This window comes from Trachypithecus francoisi, unplaced genomic scaffold, assembly GCF_009764315.1.
Source record: "Trachypithecus francoisi isolate TF-2019V2 unplaced genomic scaffold, Tfra_2.0 Lachesis_group5, whole genome shotgun sequence".
NCBI lineage: Eukaryota > Metazoa > Chordata > Mammalia > Primates > Cercopithecidae > Trachypithecus > Trachypithecus francoisi.
Genome location: NW_022681470.1, coordinates 145,488,921 through 145,507,683, shown reverse-complemented (window position 1 = coordinate 145,507,683; position 18,763 = coordinate 145,488,921). Strand labels below are relative to the sequence as shown.

Here is an 18,763-nt window from a genome sequence, read left to right as displayed (position 1 = left end):
TCACGCTTATAATCTCAGCACTTTGGAGGCCAAAACGGGAGGATCAGTTGAGCCCAAGAGTTAGAGACCAGCCTGGGCAACATGGCGAAACCGTGTCTCTACCAAAAAGACATTTAAAAATTAGCCAGGTGTGGTGATGCATACCTGTAGTCCCAGCTACTCGGCAGGCTAAGGTGAGAGGATCGCTTGAACCCAGGAGGCTGAGGTTCTAGTGAGCCATGAGCCTGCCACTGCACACCAGCCTGGGCAACAGAGCGAGACCCTGTCCCAAAAAAAAACAAAAAACATAGTGTTACTATTAGCATTTAGACCTAAGGTAGATTTCAGTTTTTCTGCTAATGTCACTTTTCTGTGCCAGTGTGTAATTGAAGATACCAGGGTGTATTTAGTCTCTCTATTCACTAAACAATAACAGAGGCATGCTCTATACATATTCATACATAGGGTTTACAATCAAAGAAAAGGTGTTAATAAATACAAAGGGCAGAAATCACAACATGTGCAGAGCCTTGGAGTTTTTTTTTTTTTTTTTTGAGACAGGGTTCCACTTTGTAGCCAAGGCTAGAGTGCAGTGTCACAATCTCAGCTCACTGTAACCTCAACCTCCCAGGTTCATGTGATTCTCATGTCCCAGCCTCCAGAGTAGCTGGGGTTATAGGCATGCACCACCTTCCCCCGCCTAAGTTTTGTATTTTTAGTAGAGACAGGGTTTCACCGTGTTAGCCAGGATGATCTCGATCTCCTGACTTCGTGATCTGCCTGTCTCGGCCTCCCAAAGTTCTGGGATTACAGGCTTGAGCCACTGCGCCTGGCCTTGTATTTTTAGTAGAGACGGGGTTTTGCCAGGTTGACCAGGCTGGTCTTGAATGCCTGACTTCCAGTGATCTGCCTGCCTTGTTGGAGATTTTATTTGCAGTCATGTTGAGGGTAGGGAGTGGAGACTGCGGGGGAGGCAGTGGGCAGATGAGAAGAGTCTTTTTTTTTTTTTTTTTTTTTTTTTTGAGGCGGAGTCTCGCTCTGTCGCCCGGGTTGGAGTGCAGTGGCCGGATCTCAGCTCACTGCGAGCTCCGCCTCCCGGGTTCACGCCATTCTCCTGCCTCAGGAGAAGAGTCTTAAAGTCCATGCCAGGGCTTTGGGCATTTTTGCCCAAGGAGATGGGAGGAGCACTAGAAAGAAATCTCACCGGCCAAAGCAATAAGACAAGAAAAAAAAAGGTAGTAGAATCAGTAAAAATCAGAGAGAAGGGGCCCTGAACTGCTGGCGCTGCTTTAGAAGATTCTGGTGCCTGGGGATGTAGGAGCTGATGTGTGTCTATCTTCCCCTCAGACAGACCCTGAAAACACAGACTACACCATGGAGCACGGAGCCACGCGGAATTTCCAGGCTGAGAAGCTCCTGGAGGAGGAGGAGAAGAGGGTGCAGAAGGAGCGGGAGGATGAGGAGCTGAACAACCCCATGAAGGTGAGTCGGGGGCCGTGCAGGTGTTCATGTGCACTGTGTGTGTAGGTGCATGTGTGTGCTGGGGGGTGTGCCCTTCCTGCCTCAGGTCCCCAAGGAAGGAAGATGGGGTGGGGGACGTGGTTGGCAAAACTTCAAGATGTCCCCAGGAGGCCAGGCATAGTGGCTCATGCCTGTAATCTCAGCACTTTGGGAGGCTGAGGTGGGAGGATCACTTGAGGTCAGTAGTCCTAGACCAGCCTGGCCAACATGGCAAAACCCTCTTCCTACGAAAAATTTAAAAAATTAACACTGGGTGCAGTGGCTCACGCCTGTAATCTCAGCACTTTGGGAAGCCAAGGTGGGCGGGTAATGAGGTCAGGAGTTTGAGACCAGCCTGACCAACATGGTGAAACCCTGTCTCTACTAAAAATACAAAAATTAGCTGGGCGTGGTGGCGCGCTTCTGGAATTACAGCTACTCAGGAGGCTGAGGCAGGAGAATCACTTGAACCTGGGAGGCAGAGGTTGCAGTGAGCTCAGATCACACCACTGCACTCCAGTCTGGGCAGCAAAGCAAGACTCCATCTCAAAAATAAATAAGTAAAAGAAATTATGTTCACTTCCAATAGGACAATTTTGTTTTTTCTCAGAAATATTAAAATGAGTCAGGCATGGTGGCTTGAACGTGTAGTCCCAGCTACTTGAGGAATTGAGATAGCATGATCACTTGAGTCTAGGAGTCCAAGACCAGCCTGGGCAACATAGTGAGACTGTGTCTTTACAAAACATTAAAAAATTAGCCAAGTGCTGGCCAGTCATGGTGGCTCACACCTGTAATCCCAGCACTTTGGGAGGCTGAGGCGGGTGGATCACGAGGTCAGGAGTTCAAGACCAGCCTGGCCCAGATGGTGAAACCCCATCTCTACTAAAAATACAAAAAATTAACTGGGCATGGTGGCAGGTGCCTGTAATCCTAGCTACTTGGGAGGCTGAGGCAGAGAATTGCTTGAACTCAGGAGACAGAGGTTGCAGTGAGCCGAGATCATGCCACTGCACTCCAGCCTGGGCGACAGAGCAAGATTCTGTGTCCAAAAAAAAAAAAAAAAATTAGCCAGGTGCTTTGGGAGGCCGAGGCAGGCGCATCACCTGAGGTCAGGAGTTCAAGACTAGCCTGACCAACACGGCAAAACCCTGTCTCTACTAAAAATACAAAAGTTAGCCGGTCATAGTGGCCTGTGTCTGTAATCCAAGCTACTCAGGAGGCTGAGGCAGGAGAATCACTTGAACCCAGGGGGCGGAGGTTTCAGTGAGCTGAGATCGCGCCATTGCACTCCAGCCTGGGCGACAAGAGTAAAACTCCATCTCAACAACAACAACAAAAATTAGGCAGGTGTACTGGTGTGCACCTGTGGTCCCACCTACTAGGGAGGCTGAGGCGGGAGGATCACTTGAGCCCAGGAAGTTGAGGCTGCAGTGAGCTATGATCACACCACTGCACTCCAGCCTGGGAGACAGAGTCAAACTGTCACTAAAATATATATATACACACACACAGACACACATATATACACACACACACGTATATACATGTATATATATAATAAATTTTTTTTTTTTTTTTTGAGACGGAATCTTGCTCTGTCACTCAGGCTGGAGTGCAGTGGCACAATCTTGGCTCACTGCATGCTCTGCCTCCCGGGTTCACGCCATTCTCCTGCCTCAGCCGCCCAAGTAGCTGGGACTACAGGTGCCCACCACCACGCCCAGCTAATTTTTTTCGTATTTTTAGTAGAGACAGGGTTTCACCATGTTAGCCAGGATGGTCTTGATCTCCTGACCTTGTGATCTGCCCTCCTCGGCCTCCCAAAGTGCTGGGATTACAGGCGTGAGCCACCGCGCCTGGCTAATAAATTTTAAAATGACTGTTCCCTGCTGTCCCCTCCTGCTTCCATATTTCTCATCCATTCCTATCTATTCCTGGACCCACTCACCTCTGCCAAATGTGAGTTTTCTAAGCAAGCCACATCAGAGCAGATCCAACATTTTCTATGACCATACGGAGCAGCTGGGAGGGAAATGAGCCTTGGCAAGGATTTGGTGTGTGCCTGGGCCTGCCGCACTGCTGTCTGTGTGTGAATTTAGTTACACTGACAGCAGGGGGCTCTTACCCTGGTATTAGTCAGCTATTGCTACATAATAGGTTATCCCAAAACTTAGAGACTTAAAACAACAAACATTTATTATCCCACAGTTTCTGAGTGTCAGGTATCCAGAAGCAACTGAGTTGGATGGTTGTGGCTTAGAAGTTCCCATGAGGTTGCAGTCAAGGTGTTGGCCAGGGCAGTATCATCTGAAGGCTGGACTGGGGCTGGAGGAGCCACTCACAAACTGGCTCCCCCTACTGGCTGTTGGCTGTCGGCCTCAGTTCCTCACTGTGTGGGAAGCTGCTTGAGCGTCCTCACAACATGGCGGCTGCCTACCCTAGAGCATGTGACCCGAGAGTGAGAGCAAGGAGGAAGCCTTGTGCTTTTACTTCCTAGTCGCGGAAGTTAATATGTCGTCACTTCTGTCATATTTCATTAGAGCCAGCCCCTGCTCAAGGGGAGGGGAGTCACCTCCACCCCTTCAAAGGAGGAGCATCAGAGTTTGTGGACATATTTTTAAACTGTCAGAATTGACTTTTTTCCAAAGGGCAAATACAGCAAGGTCACAGCACTGGGAAGCAGCCAGGCGGGATTCACTCCCAGCCCTGCCTGGCTCCTCAGGGGCCTGTGGCCACCGGACTTGCCTCCCTCAGCCTCAGTTTCCTTTTCTGTAAAATGGGGGTTGTGAGGATTAAATGAGATGGCATATGGAAACGTCTTAGCCCAGGGTCCGGTGTACAGTAGGTGCTCAGGTTGTCTTCTACAATTTTTCCTTTTTATTATTATTATTATTTTTTTTTTTTTTGAGACGGAGTCTCGCTCTGCCGCCCAGGCTGGAGTGTAGTGGCCGGATCTCAGCTCACTGCAAGCTCCGCCTCCCGGGTTCACGCCATTCTCCTGCCTCAGCCTCCCGAGTAGCTGGGACTACAGGCGCCCGCCACGTCGCCCGGCTAGTTTTTTGTATTTTTAGTAGAGACGGGGTTTCACCATGTTAGCCAGGATGGTCTCGATCTCCTGACCTCGTGATCCGCCCGTCTCGGCCTCCCAAAGTGCTGGGATTACAGGCTTGAGCCACCGCGCCCGGCCTTATTATTATTTTTGAGATGGAGTCTCACTCTGTCACCCAGGCTGGAATGCATTGGCATGATCTCAGCTCACTGCAACCTCTGCCTCCCAGGTTCAAGTGATTCTGCTGCCTCAGCCTCCCAAGTAGCTGAGATTACAGGTGTGTGCCACCACGCCTGGTTCATTTTTGTATTTTTATTTTTATTTATTTATTTTTTTGAGATGGAGTCTCACTGTCACCCAGGTTGGGGTGCAGCAGTGCAATCTCGGCTCACTGCAACCTCTGCCTCCCGGGTTCAAGCAGTTCTCCTGCCTCAGCCTCCCAAGTAGCTGGGATTACAGGCACATGCCACTATGCCCGGCTAATTTTTGTATTTTTAGTAGAGATGGGGTTTTGTCATGTTGGCCAGGCTGGTCTCGAACTCCTGACCTCAAGTGATCCACCCACCTCAGCCTCCCAAAGTGCTGGGATTACAGGCGTGACCAATAACACCCAGCCTGTATTTTTAGTAGAGACGGGGTTTCACTATGTTGACCAGGCTGGTCTCGAACTCCTGACCTCAGGTGATCCGCCCACCCCGGCCTCCCAAAATGCTGGGATTACAGACATGAGCCACCACGCCTGGCCAAATTTTTCCTTATTATTCTTACTGAAAGATGTATTATTCATACTGAAAGTTCCACCAGGCCGGAAATCCAGGCTACCTGAGTCCAGAGCCGGCCTCTTTCCACCCCACCCTGCCCAGGGGCTCAGATCCTGGCTCCACCACTGCCTAGCCCCATGTGGTCACTTTCCCTCCCCAGACCTGAGTGTTCTCACCTGTGAAATGGACACAGCGCTCTGGGCGTGGGCAGGGGGTTCCCTGAGCAGGATGGAAACATGGGGCTGGGGGTTCCTCCCTTGGCCCGTGGCAGCCCCCGAGGCCAGGCAGGGTTTGCCCCAGAGTGCGATCCCCATGCACTCAGCCCCACCGCCCTGCCCCCACCAGGTGCTGGAGAACCGGACCAAGGACTCCAAGCTGGAGATGGAGGTGCTGGAGAACCTCCAGGAACTGAAAGACCTGAACCAGCGGCAGGCACACGTGGACTTTGAGGCCATGCTGCGGCAGCACCGCCTGTCCGAGGAGGAGCGGCGGAGGCAAGAGCAGGAAGAGGATGAACAGGAGACCGCGTGAGTCGGGGCGGCCCCACCCAGCCCCACCTCACAGCCTCTGCACTGGCAGGCGCTGCCTCTGCCCCAAACCCTTCCCCCGCTCTCTGGAGTGTCGCCTTTTCCGGGACCCCTTTCCCACCGCCCATCTTACTTTCTCCCTTGCGGCATCTGTCTCGGGGGTCCCCAGCCCACCGCCAGGCACGGTGACTCAGCACATGGTCACCCGCATGGCTGCGGTTTGTCACAGTGAGAGGACACAACAGATTCAGCAAAGGGAAAAGGCATTTGGGATGTGTCGGGGGCCAGGCCTTCCAGATCCTCTCCTGGTGCAGCTTCGCAGGACGCCCTCATCCCCCAGCCCGAGCCGGGAGAACTGGAGAGAGGCGCCATCCCCAGGAAATCTCGTAGAGACCCAGCGTGGGGTTCCTATGGGAGGTCCCACAGCCCCCGCTGCCTGGCCCATGCCGGGATTCCAGACTCGACAGGAAAGCAGGGGTCAGGCATAAACCATGGTGTTTGCAGGAACAGGTGAGGCCTCAGAGCCCGTCCCATCCACGAGGGTGGGAGGTCCCCAGCACAGGCTCCCGGACACGCACCAAGGGCCGCCCTCACCAGCCGCCTTCTGAGGACACAGCCTCAGGCCTCCTGGGTGAACACTTTTCTTTTCTTTGAGACAGGGTGTCGCCGTGTCACCCAGGCTGGAGTGCAGCACTGCAGCCATAGCTCACTGTAGCCTCTATCTCCCAGGCTCAGGTGTTCCTCCTGCCTCAGCCTTCTGGGTAGCTGGGACCACAGGGGCACATTACCATGCCCAGCTAACTGTTTTTATTTTTGTAGACAGGACCTCGCTATGTTGGCCAGGCTGGTCTTGAACTCCCGGCCTCAAGCGATCCTCCCGCCTCAGCCTCCCTAAGTGCTGGATGACAGGTGTGAGCCCCTGCGGCTGGCTGGTGAATGCCTTTGACGCCAACCACCTCTGAGCCCGCATGCTGATCCCCTCCTTTCCTGGTACCTCGTCTCCCCTCCGTCCTTTAGAATCTGAGCTGTAAGGACAGGGACGTGGTGGCGTCTCCTGCGTCCCCAGGGCTTGGAGCAGGTTTGGGTTTATGGTAGGTTCCTCATCGGTGCATAATTGGCGCGCAGATCAGTGATGCCGTGCAGAACAGTGTTGGGAGCCTGCGTTCATCCCGCACCTTCCGGGCGCCGGGCGCGGCTCTAACCTCACTACCCGCACAGCCCTGGGAGTCAGTGTGGTTTTCGTCATGGGCAGGAGGGCTGAGGTCCAGGGAGGTCCAGACATGGGCCCCACCAAGATTACCCTCCAGGCTCCATCCAGACAGGCTGGTTCCAGCATCCAGGCGCTTAACCACACCACTGCCCTCAATGGACATGGAAAAGTTAATGTAAAAATGTAGAAGGGGCCGGGCACGGGGGCTCCTGCCCGCCGCCATCCCGCACTGTGGGAGGCCGAGGTGGACGGATCACCTGAGGTCAGGAGTTCGAGTCCAGCCTGGCCAGCATGGCCAAAGGCCATCTGTACTAAAAGTACAAAAACAAATTAGCTGGGCGTGGTGGTGGATGCCTGTAATCCTAGCTGCTCTGGAGGCTGAGACAGGAGAATTACCTGAACCCAGGAGGCGGAGGTTACAGTGAGCCAAGGTGGCGCCACTGAACTCCAGCCTGGGCGACAGAGCAAGATTACGTCTAAAAAAATGTTAAAATTAAAAATTAAAAAGTAGACTGGGTGCAGTGGCTCACGCCTGTAATCCCAGCACTTTGGGAGGCCGAGGCGGGCAATCACCTGAGGTCAGGAGTTTGAGACCAGCCTGGCCAACATGGAGAAACCCCACCTCTACTAAAAATACAAAAATTGGCCGGGTGCGGTGGCTCAAGCCTGTAATCCCAGCACTTTGGGAGGCCGAGACGGGCGGATCATGAGGTCAGGAGATCCAGACCAGCCTGGCTAACACGGTGAAACCCCGTCTCTACTAAAAAATACAAAAAACTAGCCGGGCGAGGTGGCGGGCCCCTGTAGTCCCAGCTACTCGGGAGGCTGAGGCAGGAGAATGGTGTAAACCCGGGAGGTGGAGCTTGCAGTGAGCTGAGATCTGGCCACTGCACTCCAGCCTGGGTGACAGAGCGAGACTCCGTCTCAAAAAATAAATAAATAAGTAAATAAATAATACAAAAATTAGCTGGACACGGTGACGCGTGCCTGTAGTCCCAGCTGCTTGGGAGGCTGAGACTGGAGAATTGCTTGAACCCAGGAGGTGGAGGTTGCAGTGGGCCAAGATTGCACTACTGCACTCCAGCCTGGGCAACAGAGAAAGACTCCATCTCAAAAAAAAAAAAAAAAAAACCACACACAAAAATTAGCGAGGCATGGTGGCAGGCACCTGTAGTCCCAGCTATTTGGGAGGCTCGCTTCAACTCAGGAGACAGAGGTTGCGGTGAACCAAGATTGCCCCACTGCACTCCAGCCTGGGCCACAGAGCGAGACTCTGTCTCAAAAATTAAATGAAATGAAAATTAAGGAGGCATAGGGACACACGCCTGTGGACTCAGCTACTCAGGAAGCTGCGTGGGGAGGATCGCTTGAGCCCAGGAGGTCGAAGTTGCAGTGAGCTATGATTGTGCCACTGCATCCCGCCTTGGGTGACAGAGTGAGACCTTGTGTCTTTTGTCGTTGTTGTTTTGAGACGGAGTCTCGCTCTGTCGCCCAGGCTGGAGTGCAGTGGCGCCATCTCGGCTCACTGCAGTCTCTGCCTCCCAGGTTCACACCATTCTCCTGCTTCAGCCTCCTGAGTAGCTGGAATTACAGACGCCCCCCACCACGCCCGGCTAATTTTTTGTATTTTTTAGTAGAGACGGGGTTTCACTGTGTTAGCCGGGATGGTCTCCATCTCCTGACCTCGTGATCCGCCCGTCTCGGCCTCCCAAAGTGCTGGGGTTACAGGCGCGAGCCACTGCGCCCAGCCTAGACTCTGTCTCTTTAAAAAAAAAAAAAAAAAAGTAATCTGTGTGCCCCCTACTCCCTCCCACCTCTGCTCACTGAGGGCAGAAAGAGGTCTCTAGGCACCCGGGCCCCTCGCCACCCCAGCAGGCGCATCCCAGGCCCTGTTCCCCGTGCAGAGCACGTCCAGGTTCCCATCTTTCATCCCACAGAGCCCTGTTGGAGGAAGCCAGAAAGCGAAGACTGCTGGAGGACTCCGACTCAGAGGATGAGGCTGCTCCCGCGCCCCTGCAGCCAGCCCTTCGGCCCAACCCCACCGCCATCCTGGACGAGGTGAGGGGGGCTGCCTGAGTCCCGGGGACTCCCAGGTGAACTAGCGACAGCTGAAGCCAGGGGTCATCTTGACTTTTTCTTTTGTTTGTTTGTTTTTTTGAGACAGTCTCGCTCTGTCACCAGGCTGGATGCAGTGGCACAATCTCGGTTCACTGCAACCTCCGCCTCCCAGGTTCAAGTGATTCTCCTGCCTCAGCCTCCCAAGTAGCTGGGACTACAGGTGCCCACCACCACACCCAGCTCATTTTTTGTCTTTTTAGTAGAGACGGGGTTTCACCATGTTGGGCAGGATGGTCTCAATCTCTTGTCCTCGTGATATGCCTGCCTCGGCCTCCCAAAATGCTGGGATTACAGGTGTGAGCCACTGTACGCAGCCAGAGCTTGACTTTCTCTTAAAAGGCCAGTCTGCATCCTAACTCCTCCACTCTGTGGCTATAGCCCAAAACAACCATGATCAGGTGTAAATAAGTGGGTGTTGCCTGGTGCCAATAAAGCTTTATTTATAGGCTGGGTGCAGTGGCTACTACCTGTAATCCCAGCATTTTGTGAGGCCAAGGCAGGAGGATCGCTTGAGGCCAGGAGTTTGAGACCAGCCTGGGCAACAAAGTGAGACCCCTTCTTTACAAAATTACAAAAATTGGTCTTGGGTGGTGGTGCATGTCTGTGGTCCTAGCTACTTGAAAGACTGAGGCAGGAGGACCGCTTGAGTCCAGAAGGTCAAGGCTACAGTGAGCTGTATCAGTGTCACTAAACTCCAGCCTGAGCAAGAGTGAGACCCTGTCTAAAATAAATAAATAAAAATTAAGGCTGAATGCAGTGGCTCACGCTTGTAATCCCAGCTACTCGGGAGGCTGAGGCAGGAGAATCGCTTGAACCTGGGAGGCAGTGGTTGCCGCGAGCCAAGGTCGTGCCACTGCACCCCAGCCTGGGCGACAGGGTGAGACTCTGTCTCAAAAAAAAAAAAACTTAATTTATTAAAACCTGTGGCAGGCCTATGGTCTGTAATTTGCCATAAGCTGCTGAAAGAAGGGAATGTAAAGAAAGATCATAGAAGTTTATTTCTCAATCACGTAACAGCCCTGGGCTGACACTCTAGGACTTCCGGGCAGCTCTGCTCCATGGAGCCATTCAGGAATTCAGGCTCCTTCCTTCTCCTAGAGCATAGCTTCCTGCGCTGTGGTCACAGCTGGCTCAGAGCACCTTCAGGGTCTGGCTGTGGGAAGGCAAAAGGTGTGTGGAGGACCACCCAGCCTCAGATGCGGCCCAGTTCAGTTCTTCTCTCACGCCATAGGCCACAGCATAGTCACAAGGCCCCATCTGGCTGCGAAGGAGACTGTGAGATGTATCCTCCAGCTGGTCTGTGCCTGGCTGTGCTTTTAACTAGAACAAAGGGAGGCCGGGCGCCATGGCTCAAAGTGCTATAATCCCAGTACTTTGGGAGGCTGAGGCGGGCAGATCATCTGACGTCAGGAGTTCAAGACTGGCCTGGCCAACATGGGGAAACCCTGTCTCTACTAAAAATACAAAAATTAGCCAGACATGGTGGTGCATGCCTGTAATCCCCCAGTTACTCGGGAGGCTGAGGCAGGAGAATCACTTGAACCTGGGAGGCACAGGTTGCAGTGAGCCAAGATTGTGCCATTGCAACTCCAGGCTGGGTAACAGAGTGAGACTCCATCTCAAAAAAAAAAAAAAGTGTGGGTGGAAGGAGCTTTGGCAGATGACCAGCATTTTCCACCACAGCTGACTCATCCAAGGTGGCCTCAGCCACTCTGGTTTGTTCATTGAAGAAGGTGGTAAAAGTAGGGGCTTATAAACCAATGACACAGACACACAGAAACGATTGTTCTTTATTTCTTTTCTTTTCTTTTTTTTTTTTTTTTTAAACACAAGGTCTTGCTCTGTTGCCCAGGCTGGAGTGCAGTTGTGCAGTCCCAGCTCACTACAGCTTCAACCTCTTGGGCTCAAGCAGTCCTCCCACCTCAGTCTCCTGAGTAGCTGGGACCACAGGCACGCACCACCATGCCTGGCTAATTTTTCTTTTCTTTTTTCTTTTTTTAGACAGTTTCACTCTTGTTGACCAGGCTGGACTGCAGTGGTGCAATCTTGGCTCACTGCAACCTTTGCCCCCGGGTTCAAGCAATTCTTCTGCCTCAGCCTCTCGAGTAGCCGGGATTACAGGTGCCTGCCACCATGCCTGGCTAATTTTTTTTTTTTTTTTTTTTTTTCAGACGGAGTCTCGCTCTGTTGCCCAGGCTGGAGTGCAGTGGTGTGATTTCAGTTCACTGCAACCTCTGCCTCCCAGGTTCAAGTGATTCTCCTGCCTCAGCCTCCCGAGTAGCTGGGACTACAGGCGCCCACCACCTCGCCCGGCTAATTTTTTTGTCTTTTTTAGTAGAGATGGGGTTTCATCATGCTGGCCAGGCTGATCTCGATCTCCTGACCTCAGGTGATTCAACTGCCTCGGCCGCCCAAAGTGCTGGGATTACAGGCGTGAGCTACTGTGCCCGGCCCCTAATTTTTCAAATTGTTTTTGCAGAAATGCGGTCTGGCTGTGTTGCCGAGGCTGGTCTCCTGCTCCTGGCCTCCAGCAGTTCTCCTGCCTTGGCCTCTAAAGGCACAGGGATTATAGGCATCAGCCACCATGACTGACCCCCAAGACAGTTTTCTAAGAGATCCTTTCTTTGAAGCTATATCCCCTGATTCGAGTTCTCACACTGTGGTTCTTGCATAAACCACTCCCAGAATTCATTGTCTACAGCTTCCTCTCTTTTTTAAAAAAAAAAAGTATCAACAGAATAAAGCTACTTTGAAAGCAGTCCAACCTTTTATGATATATTCCCTCAGTCTTGTGCCTGTACTTGATTTTATAGCAGATGTTTTATTTGGTTTTACATGATATACCTTCATCAAGACTTTTCAAACCTTAATCCTAACTTTTATAGGAAGGAATATCTCCACACTTGCATTTTCTTGGTTTGTTTTAGAGATGAGGGCCGGGCGCGGTGGCTCAAGCCTGTAATCCCAGCACTTTGGGAGGCCGAGACGGGCGGATCACGAGGTCCGGAGATCGAGACCATCCTGGCTAACACGGTGAAACCCCGTCTCTACTAAAAATACAAAAACTAGCCGGGCGAGGTGGCTGGCGCCTGTAGTCCCAGCTACTCGGGAGGCTGAGGCAGGAGAATGGCGTAAACCTGGAGGTGGAGCTTGCAGTGAGCTGAGATCTGGCCACTGCACTCCAGCCTGGGTGACAGAGCGAGACTCCGTCTCAAAAAAAAAAAAAAATACAAAAACTAGCCGGGCGAGGTGGCTGGCGCCTGTAGTCCCAGCTACTCGGGAGGCTGAGGCAGGAGAATGGCGTAAACCCAGGAGGCAGAGCTTGCAGTGAGCTGAGATCTGGCCACTGCACTCCAGTCCGGGCGACAGAGCGAGACTCCGTCTCAAAAAAAAAAAAAAAATACAAAAACTAGCCAGGTGAGGTGGCGGGCACCTGTAGTCCCAGCTACTCGGGAGGCTGAGGCAGGAGAATGGCGTAAACCTGGGAGGTGGAGCTTGCAGTGAGCTGAGATCCGGCCACTGCACTCCAGCCTGGGTGACAGAGCGAGACTCCGTCTCAAAAAAAAAAAAAGAAAAAAAAAAAAAATAGAGATGAGGTCTTGCTCTGTCACCCAGGCTAGAGTGCAGTGATGCGATCACAGCTCACGGCAGCCTCCAACTCCTGGGGTCACATGATCCTCCCACCTCAGCCTCTCACGTAGCTGGGACTACAAGTGCATGCACCACAGCCAGCCAGCTCATTTTTAACTTTTTTTTTTTTTTTTCTTTTTTTGAGACGGAGTCTCGCTCTGTCACCCAGGCTGGAGTGCTGTGGCCGGATCTCAGCTCACTGCAAGCTCCGCCTCCCGGGTTCACGCCATTCTCCTGCCTCAGCCTCCCGGGTAGCTGGACTACAGGCGCCCGCCACCTCGCCCGGCTAGTTTTTTGTAGTTTTTTTTTAGTAGAGACGGGGTTTCACCGTGTTAGCCAGGATGGTCTCGATCTCCTGACCTCGTGATCCGCCCGTCTCGGCCTCCCAAAGTGCTGAGATTACAGGCTTGAGCCACCGCGCCCGGCCTTTTTTTTTTTTTTTTTTAGAGACGAGTCTGTATGTTGTCCAGGCTGGTCTCAAACTCCTATCTTCAAGCAGTCCTCCCACCTTGGCCTCCCAGTCCTTCGTTTAGTTTAATGATGATGAGAACCACCTGTAGAAACAGGTTTGGGAACTAACCTAGGTATCTTATTTTTATTTTTGAGACGGTCTCGTTCTTTCGCCCAGGCTGGAGTGCAGTGGCATGATCTTGGCTCACTGCAAGCTCCGCCGCCCAGGATAAAGCAATTGTCCTGCCTTAGCCTCCTCAGTAGCTGGGATTACGGGCGTGTGCTGCCACACCTGGCTGTTTTGTATTTTATTTTATTTTTATTTTATTTTATTTTTATTTTTATTTTTTATTTTTATATTTATTTTATTTTTTTTTGAGACGGAGTCTCGCTCTGTCGCCCAGGCTGGAGTGCAGTGGCCGGATCTCAGCTCACTGCAAGCTCCGCCTCCCGGGTTTACGCCATTCTCCTGCCTCAGCCTCCCGAGTAGCTGGGACTACAGGCGCCCGCCACCTCGCCCGGCTAGTTTTTTGTATTTTTTAGTAGAGACGGGGTTTCACCGTGTTAGCCAGGATGGTCTCGATCTCCTGACCTCGTGATCCGCCCGTCTCGGCCTCCCAAAGTGCTGGGATTACAGGCTTGAGCCACCGCGCCCGGCTATTTTATTTTATTTTTATTTTATTTTTTATTTTTTTAATTTTTTTTTGAGACGGAGTCTCGCTCTGTCGCCCAGGCTGGAGTGCAGTGGCCGGATCTCAGCTCACTGCAAGCTCTGCCTCCCAGGTTTACGCCATTCTCCTGCCTCAGCCTCCCGAGTAGCTGGGACTACAGGCACCCGCCACCTCGCCCGGCTAGTTTGTTGTATTTTTTAGTAGAGATGGGGTTTCACCATGTTAGCCAGGATGGTCTCGATCTCCTGACCTCGTGATCCACCCGTCTCGGCCTCCCAAAGTGCTGGGATTACAGGCTTGAGCCACCGCGCCCGGCCGTATTTTATTTTTATTAATAAAGTGACAGGGTTTCACTGTGTTGACCAAGCTGGTCTCGAACTCCTGACCTCAAGTGGTCCACCCACCCCCGCCTCCCAGAGTGTTGGGATTACAGGTGTGCGCCACTGCACCTGGACATCTGTGCCTTTTGACTTGTTTTCCTCATTCTGACATCAGCCCAGAGCCATGACTTTTTTTTTTTTTTTCGAGACAGAGTCTCGCCCTGTCACCCAGGCTGGAATGCGGTGGCACAATCTCGGCTCACTGCAACCTCCGCCTCCCAGGTTTAAGCAATTCTCCTGCCTCAGTCTCCCAAGTAGCTGGCATTGCAGGCATGTGCCAGCAAGCCTGGCTGATTTCTTGTATTTATAGTAGAGATGGGGTTTCACTGTGTTAGCCAGGATGGTCTTGATCTGACCTCGTGATCCACCCACCTTGGCCTCCCAAAGTGCCAGGATTAGAGGCGTGAGCCACCGCGCCCGGCCCAGAGCCACAATTTTAAGGAGGCCTCTCCACCACCTTAGCAGTGGCCGCCCCTCACACCGTCGGCTTGGCACTCAAGGCCTCTGCCCATTCTCCATCCCACATAACCTGCCCTGGCTCTTCCTGAATCACACTGTGGCTTCTCATCACACCTTTACCCGTGCCATTCCCCTTACGTGGGATGCCCCCTTTTCCTTCTCGCTTGGTGAACTCCTACCCACCCTTCAATACCCAATGCAAGACGCCCTTCCTCTGAGAAGCTCATCCTCACAATTCAAGCTCATGCACCCTGGCTTCTCTCTCACCCAGATGGATATAGTCCTGCGTATTGGTCTTCTTGTTCCTCTCCCTCCCCACACAGTGAGCTCCGTGAGGGTAGAGCACCCACTGGGACTTCCTTAACCCAGTGGTTACCACTTCCTCTATTTAAACATAAAACAGATTAAAGAGGCCAGATGCAGTGGCTCACGCCTGTCATCCCAGCTTTTAGGAACACTGAAATGGGAGGATTGCTTGAGCCAGGAGTTCGAGACCAGCCCGGGTAACAGAGTGAGACCCTGTCTCTACAGAAATTAAAAACGTTAGCCCGTCTTGGTGGCGTGCACCTGCAGGAGGCTGAGGCAGGAGAATCGCTTGAGCCCGGGAGTTCGAGGCTGCAATTAGCTATGTATGATTGCACCACTGCACTCCAGCCAGGGCAATAGAGTGAGACCTTCTCCAAAAAAATTTTTAATAAAATAGATTAACGGGTCCCTTCTGTTGCAATGAAGGAACTGGAGGTCTTTTCTACCTGCCCCTAACTCTTTCCCAAGGCGGCTTCCTCCATTTTCACACATTCTCTCAAATACATTGAGCACCTCCTTGTGCCAGGAACTGTCTGTGGCACCGCAGAGCCAGAGACAGGAGCTCACGGCAGCGCTGGGGAGAGAGTTATAACAGCCAGCAGAGGGCACTGTGAGCGTGGACATGCAGCCTGTATGTGAGCTTGAACCATGATGGGCTTCTCAGAGGAGGGGTGTCTTGTGTTGGGTATTGAAGGTTGAGTAGGAGTTCACCAAGCGAGTGCAGGGGATAGGGGGCATCCCTGGTGAAGGGAATAGCATGGGTAAAAGCGTGGAGATGAGAAGCCACAGTGTGATTCAGGAAGTACCAGGGCAGGCTATGTGGGATGGAGAATGGACAGCGACCTTGAGTGCCAAGCCTAGGGCAGTGGGAGCCATAGAGGAGTTTAGAGCAGAGGAGGAACATGGTCAGCGCAGCAGTGGAAGAGTGGGCATGGGGCAGTGAGCAGGGGTTGAGGGCAGCGGGGCCAGACTGGGCCCTGGATCCGGGCCAGACCCCCACACATGTCCCCATCACCTGCAGGCCCCAAAGCCCAAGAGGAAAGTGGAGGTCTGGGAGCAGAGCATTGGCAGCCTGGGCAGCCGGTCCCCGCTGTCGAGGCTGGTCGTGGTGAAGAAGGCAAAGGCCGACCTGGACTGCAGCAATGGGCAGCCTCAGGCAGCCCCTGCCCCAGGTAAGGTCACAAGAGTTCCCAGAGCCGGGCGCGGTTTCCATAGTGACCTCTAGGTGGCGGCAGCGCTCCCTGTGCAATTACAGAGGCTTCATGGGGTGGGTTGGGGGTGGCCTGCAACCCCACAGGACCAATTAGTGGAGTGAGCAGAGAAGGCGGGCGGCTTCTTTTTGTCTTTTTTCTTTCTTTCTTTTCTTTTTTTTTTTTTTTTTGAGACAGTCTTGCTCTGTTGCCCAGGCTAGCGTGCAGTGGTGCCATCTCGGCTCACTGCAACCTCCGCCTTCCCGGTTCAAGCAGTTCTCTGCCTCAGCCTCCCAAGTAGCTGGGACTACAGCACCACGCCCGGCTAGTCTTTTGTATTATTAGTAGAGTTGGGGTTTCTTCATGTTGGTCAGGCTGGTCTCGAACTCCCGACCTCAGGTGATCCAGTCAGTCACCTTGGCCTCCCAAAGTGCTGGGATTACAGGCGTGAGCCACCGCGCCAGGCCTCTTTTTGTCTTTCAATTACAAAATGAGCCAGTGCTTGCTTTTAAAGCCCAAATCACGTGGGAGTGTATAAAATAAATGTTGAATCCGTGTTTCCCTGCCCAGCCTTCGCTGCCAGCAGGTGCCAGGATCCCCCGTCCCACCTCCGGGGTTGTCTGTATGGCATGTGTGTCTCTGTTGTCACATACTTGGTGCTCTGTAGGGAGGAGAGTCCCACACCCCCAGCCCCGGGGGATGGAGGATAGGGGTGGGGTCAGCGTTGCCAGGTGGTTAAGACCAGAGTTCGCGGCCGGGCGCGGTGGCTCAAGCCTGTAATCCCAGCACTTTGGGAGGCCGAGACGGGCGGATCACGAGGTCAGGAGATCGAGACCATCCTGGCTAACACTGTGAAACCCCGTCTCTACTAAAAATAAAATACAAAAACTAGCCGGGCGAGGTGGCGGCGCCTGTAGTCCCAGCTACTCGGGAGGCTGAGGCAGGAGAATGGCGTGAACCCGGGAGGCGGAGCTTGCAGTGAGCTGAGATCCGGCCACTGCACTCCAGTCCGGGCGACAGAGCGAGACTCCGTCTCAAAAAAAAAAAAAAAAAAAACCAACCAGAGTTCGGAGCCAAGCATCCCGGGGGCAGGTCCTTTGCACGCCTACCTGCTAGTCCCATGGCCTTGGCCAAGGGCCTTTCCCTCCAGCGGGGCGTCAGTGTCCTGTCCTGTAAAATGCAGCCAAGGGGACCTACCTCGCATAGGTAGGGTCGGCTCCCGGTTTGGGTTGATTCTGTGAGCGGTGGCACTTGAGTAGACCCTGGCACACGGCGAGCCTTTGAGACATTGGAGACATTTTTATCAGTGCTGGTAAAAATTATGCCATCTGGCCAGGCGCAGCAGCTCACACCTGTAATCCCAGCACTTTGGGAGGCCAAGACCGGCGGATCACTTGAGGTCAGGAGTTCAAGACCAACCTGGCCAACATGATGAAACCCCATCTCTACTAAAATTAGCCAAGCATGGTGGCGGGTGCCTGTAATCCTAGCTACTTGGGAGGCTGAGGCAGGAGAATTTCTTGAATCTGGGAAGCGGAGGTTGCACTGAGCCAAGATTGCGCCACTGCCTGGGTGATAGAGCGAGACTCTGTCTCAAAAAAAAAAAAAAAAATTATCCCATTTGTCAGAGGAAAAGCCTGAGAGTCCGAGTGGCCTCACAGCCGGGCATAGGATCTGCCCCTCTTAATTGCCTTAGTGTGATTTTCCCTAAGGCGATGAAGTCCACAGTGACTGGACTTTGAACTTTGCACCTTTTCCATTTGTGGCAGCCCACATTGCCTGCCTGGGCAGGGTTTGCATGGGCCATTGTTCGGAAGCGGAGCTGTTGAGTCCCGGGTGTGCAGACGTAAATCTGCGATGGGTCCCATCAGGTGCCATCCAGAAAGGCCAGGCCATTGACATGCTGTCGCCTCTGGGCTTTGCAAACCTGCAGAGGTGGCCGGTCCCGTGCTCCAGGCCTTGTCCCTGGCCCGTCTGCTCTGGAGCTGAGATGAGCTAACTCTCATTCTCCCCCCAGGAGCCCCGCAGAGCAGGAAGGAGGCCGACCCTGCAGCCCTGACGCCTGGCGCATCCTCCCTGAGCCAGCTGGGTGCGTACCTGGACAGTGACGACAGCAACAGCAGCAACTGAGCCCGCCTAGGACCCCCGCCCTGGGTCAGGGTCACACGTCCAGCTTCAGCCACGTTGAGGCCGGCGTTGCTGGTGGTCGGGGCAGGAGGCCTTGGCGTAACCGGAGACCCTACAGACAAGTGCCAGCGTGCTCCAAGCACAGAGGGCCAACAGGGACCTCAGCCCCAGGAGGTCGCTTCTCTCTGCCCTCACCAGCCTCTCAACACCTCGGGGACACCTGCTGCCCCTGCCTCCACCTGTCACCATGCTTAGGGCTGCAACATCCCTAGAGCGTCTCAGCTTCTGACACTACTTCAGGGTGGCAGTGTCTGGGGCACTGGGCGAGCCCACTGGCCTCTGGATGGCCTCATCTCTTCCTTCCACAAACTGTCTAGAACCAATAAAAGGAAATCTGCCAATC

At 53.2% G+C, this 18,763-nt stretch overlaps 1 protein-coding gene across 1 annotated transcript in view; it reads left to right on the top strand.

The window, feature by feature from the left end:
* YJU2 (YJU2 splicing factor homolog) overlaps window positions 1-18,763 on the top strand; it is a 25,661-nt gene extending 6,898 nt beyond the window's left edge. Inside the window, exons 4-8 of the mRNA XM_033195733.1 lie at window positions 1,327-1,461; window positions 5,638-5,819; window positions 8,967-9,087; window positions 16,065-16,215; window positions 18,251-18,763. Coding sequence (XP_033051624.1) covers window positions 1,327-1,461; window positions 5,638-5,819; window positions 8,967-9,087; window positions 16,065-16,215; window positions 18,251-18,363 — 702 coding nt within the window. The 3' untranslated portion in view covers window positions 18,364-18,763. The remainder of the gene's footprint in view (window positions 1-1,326; window positions 1,462-5,637; window positions 5,820-8,966; window positions 9,088-16,064; window positions 16,216-18,250) is intronic.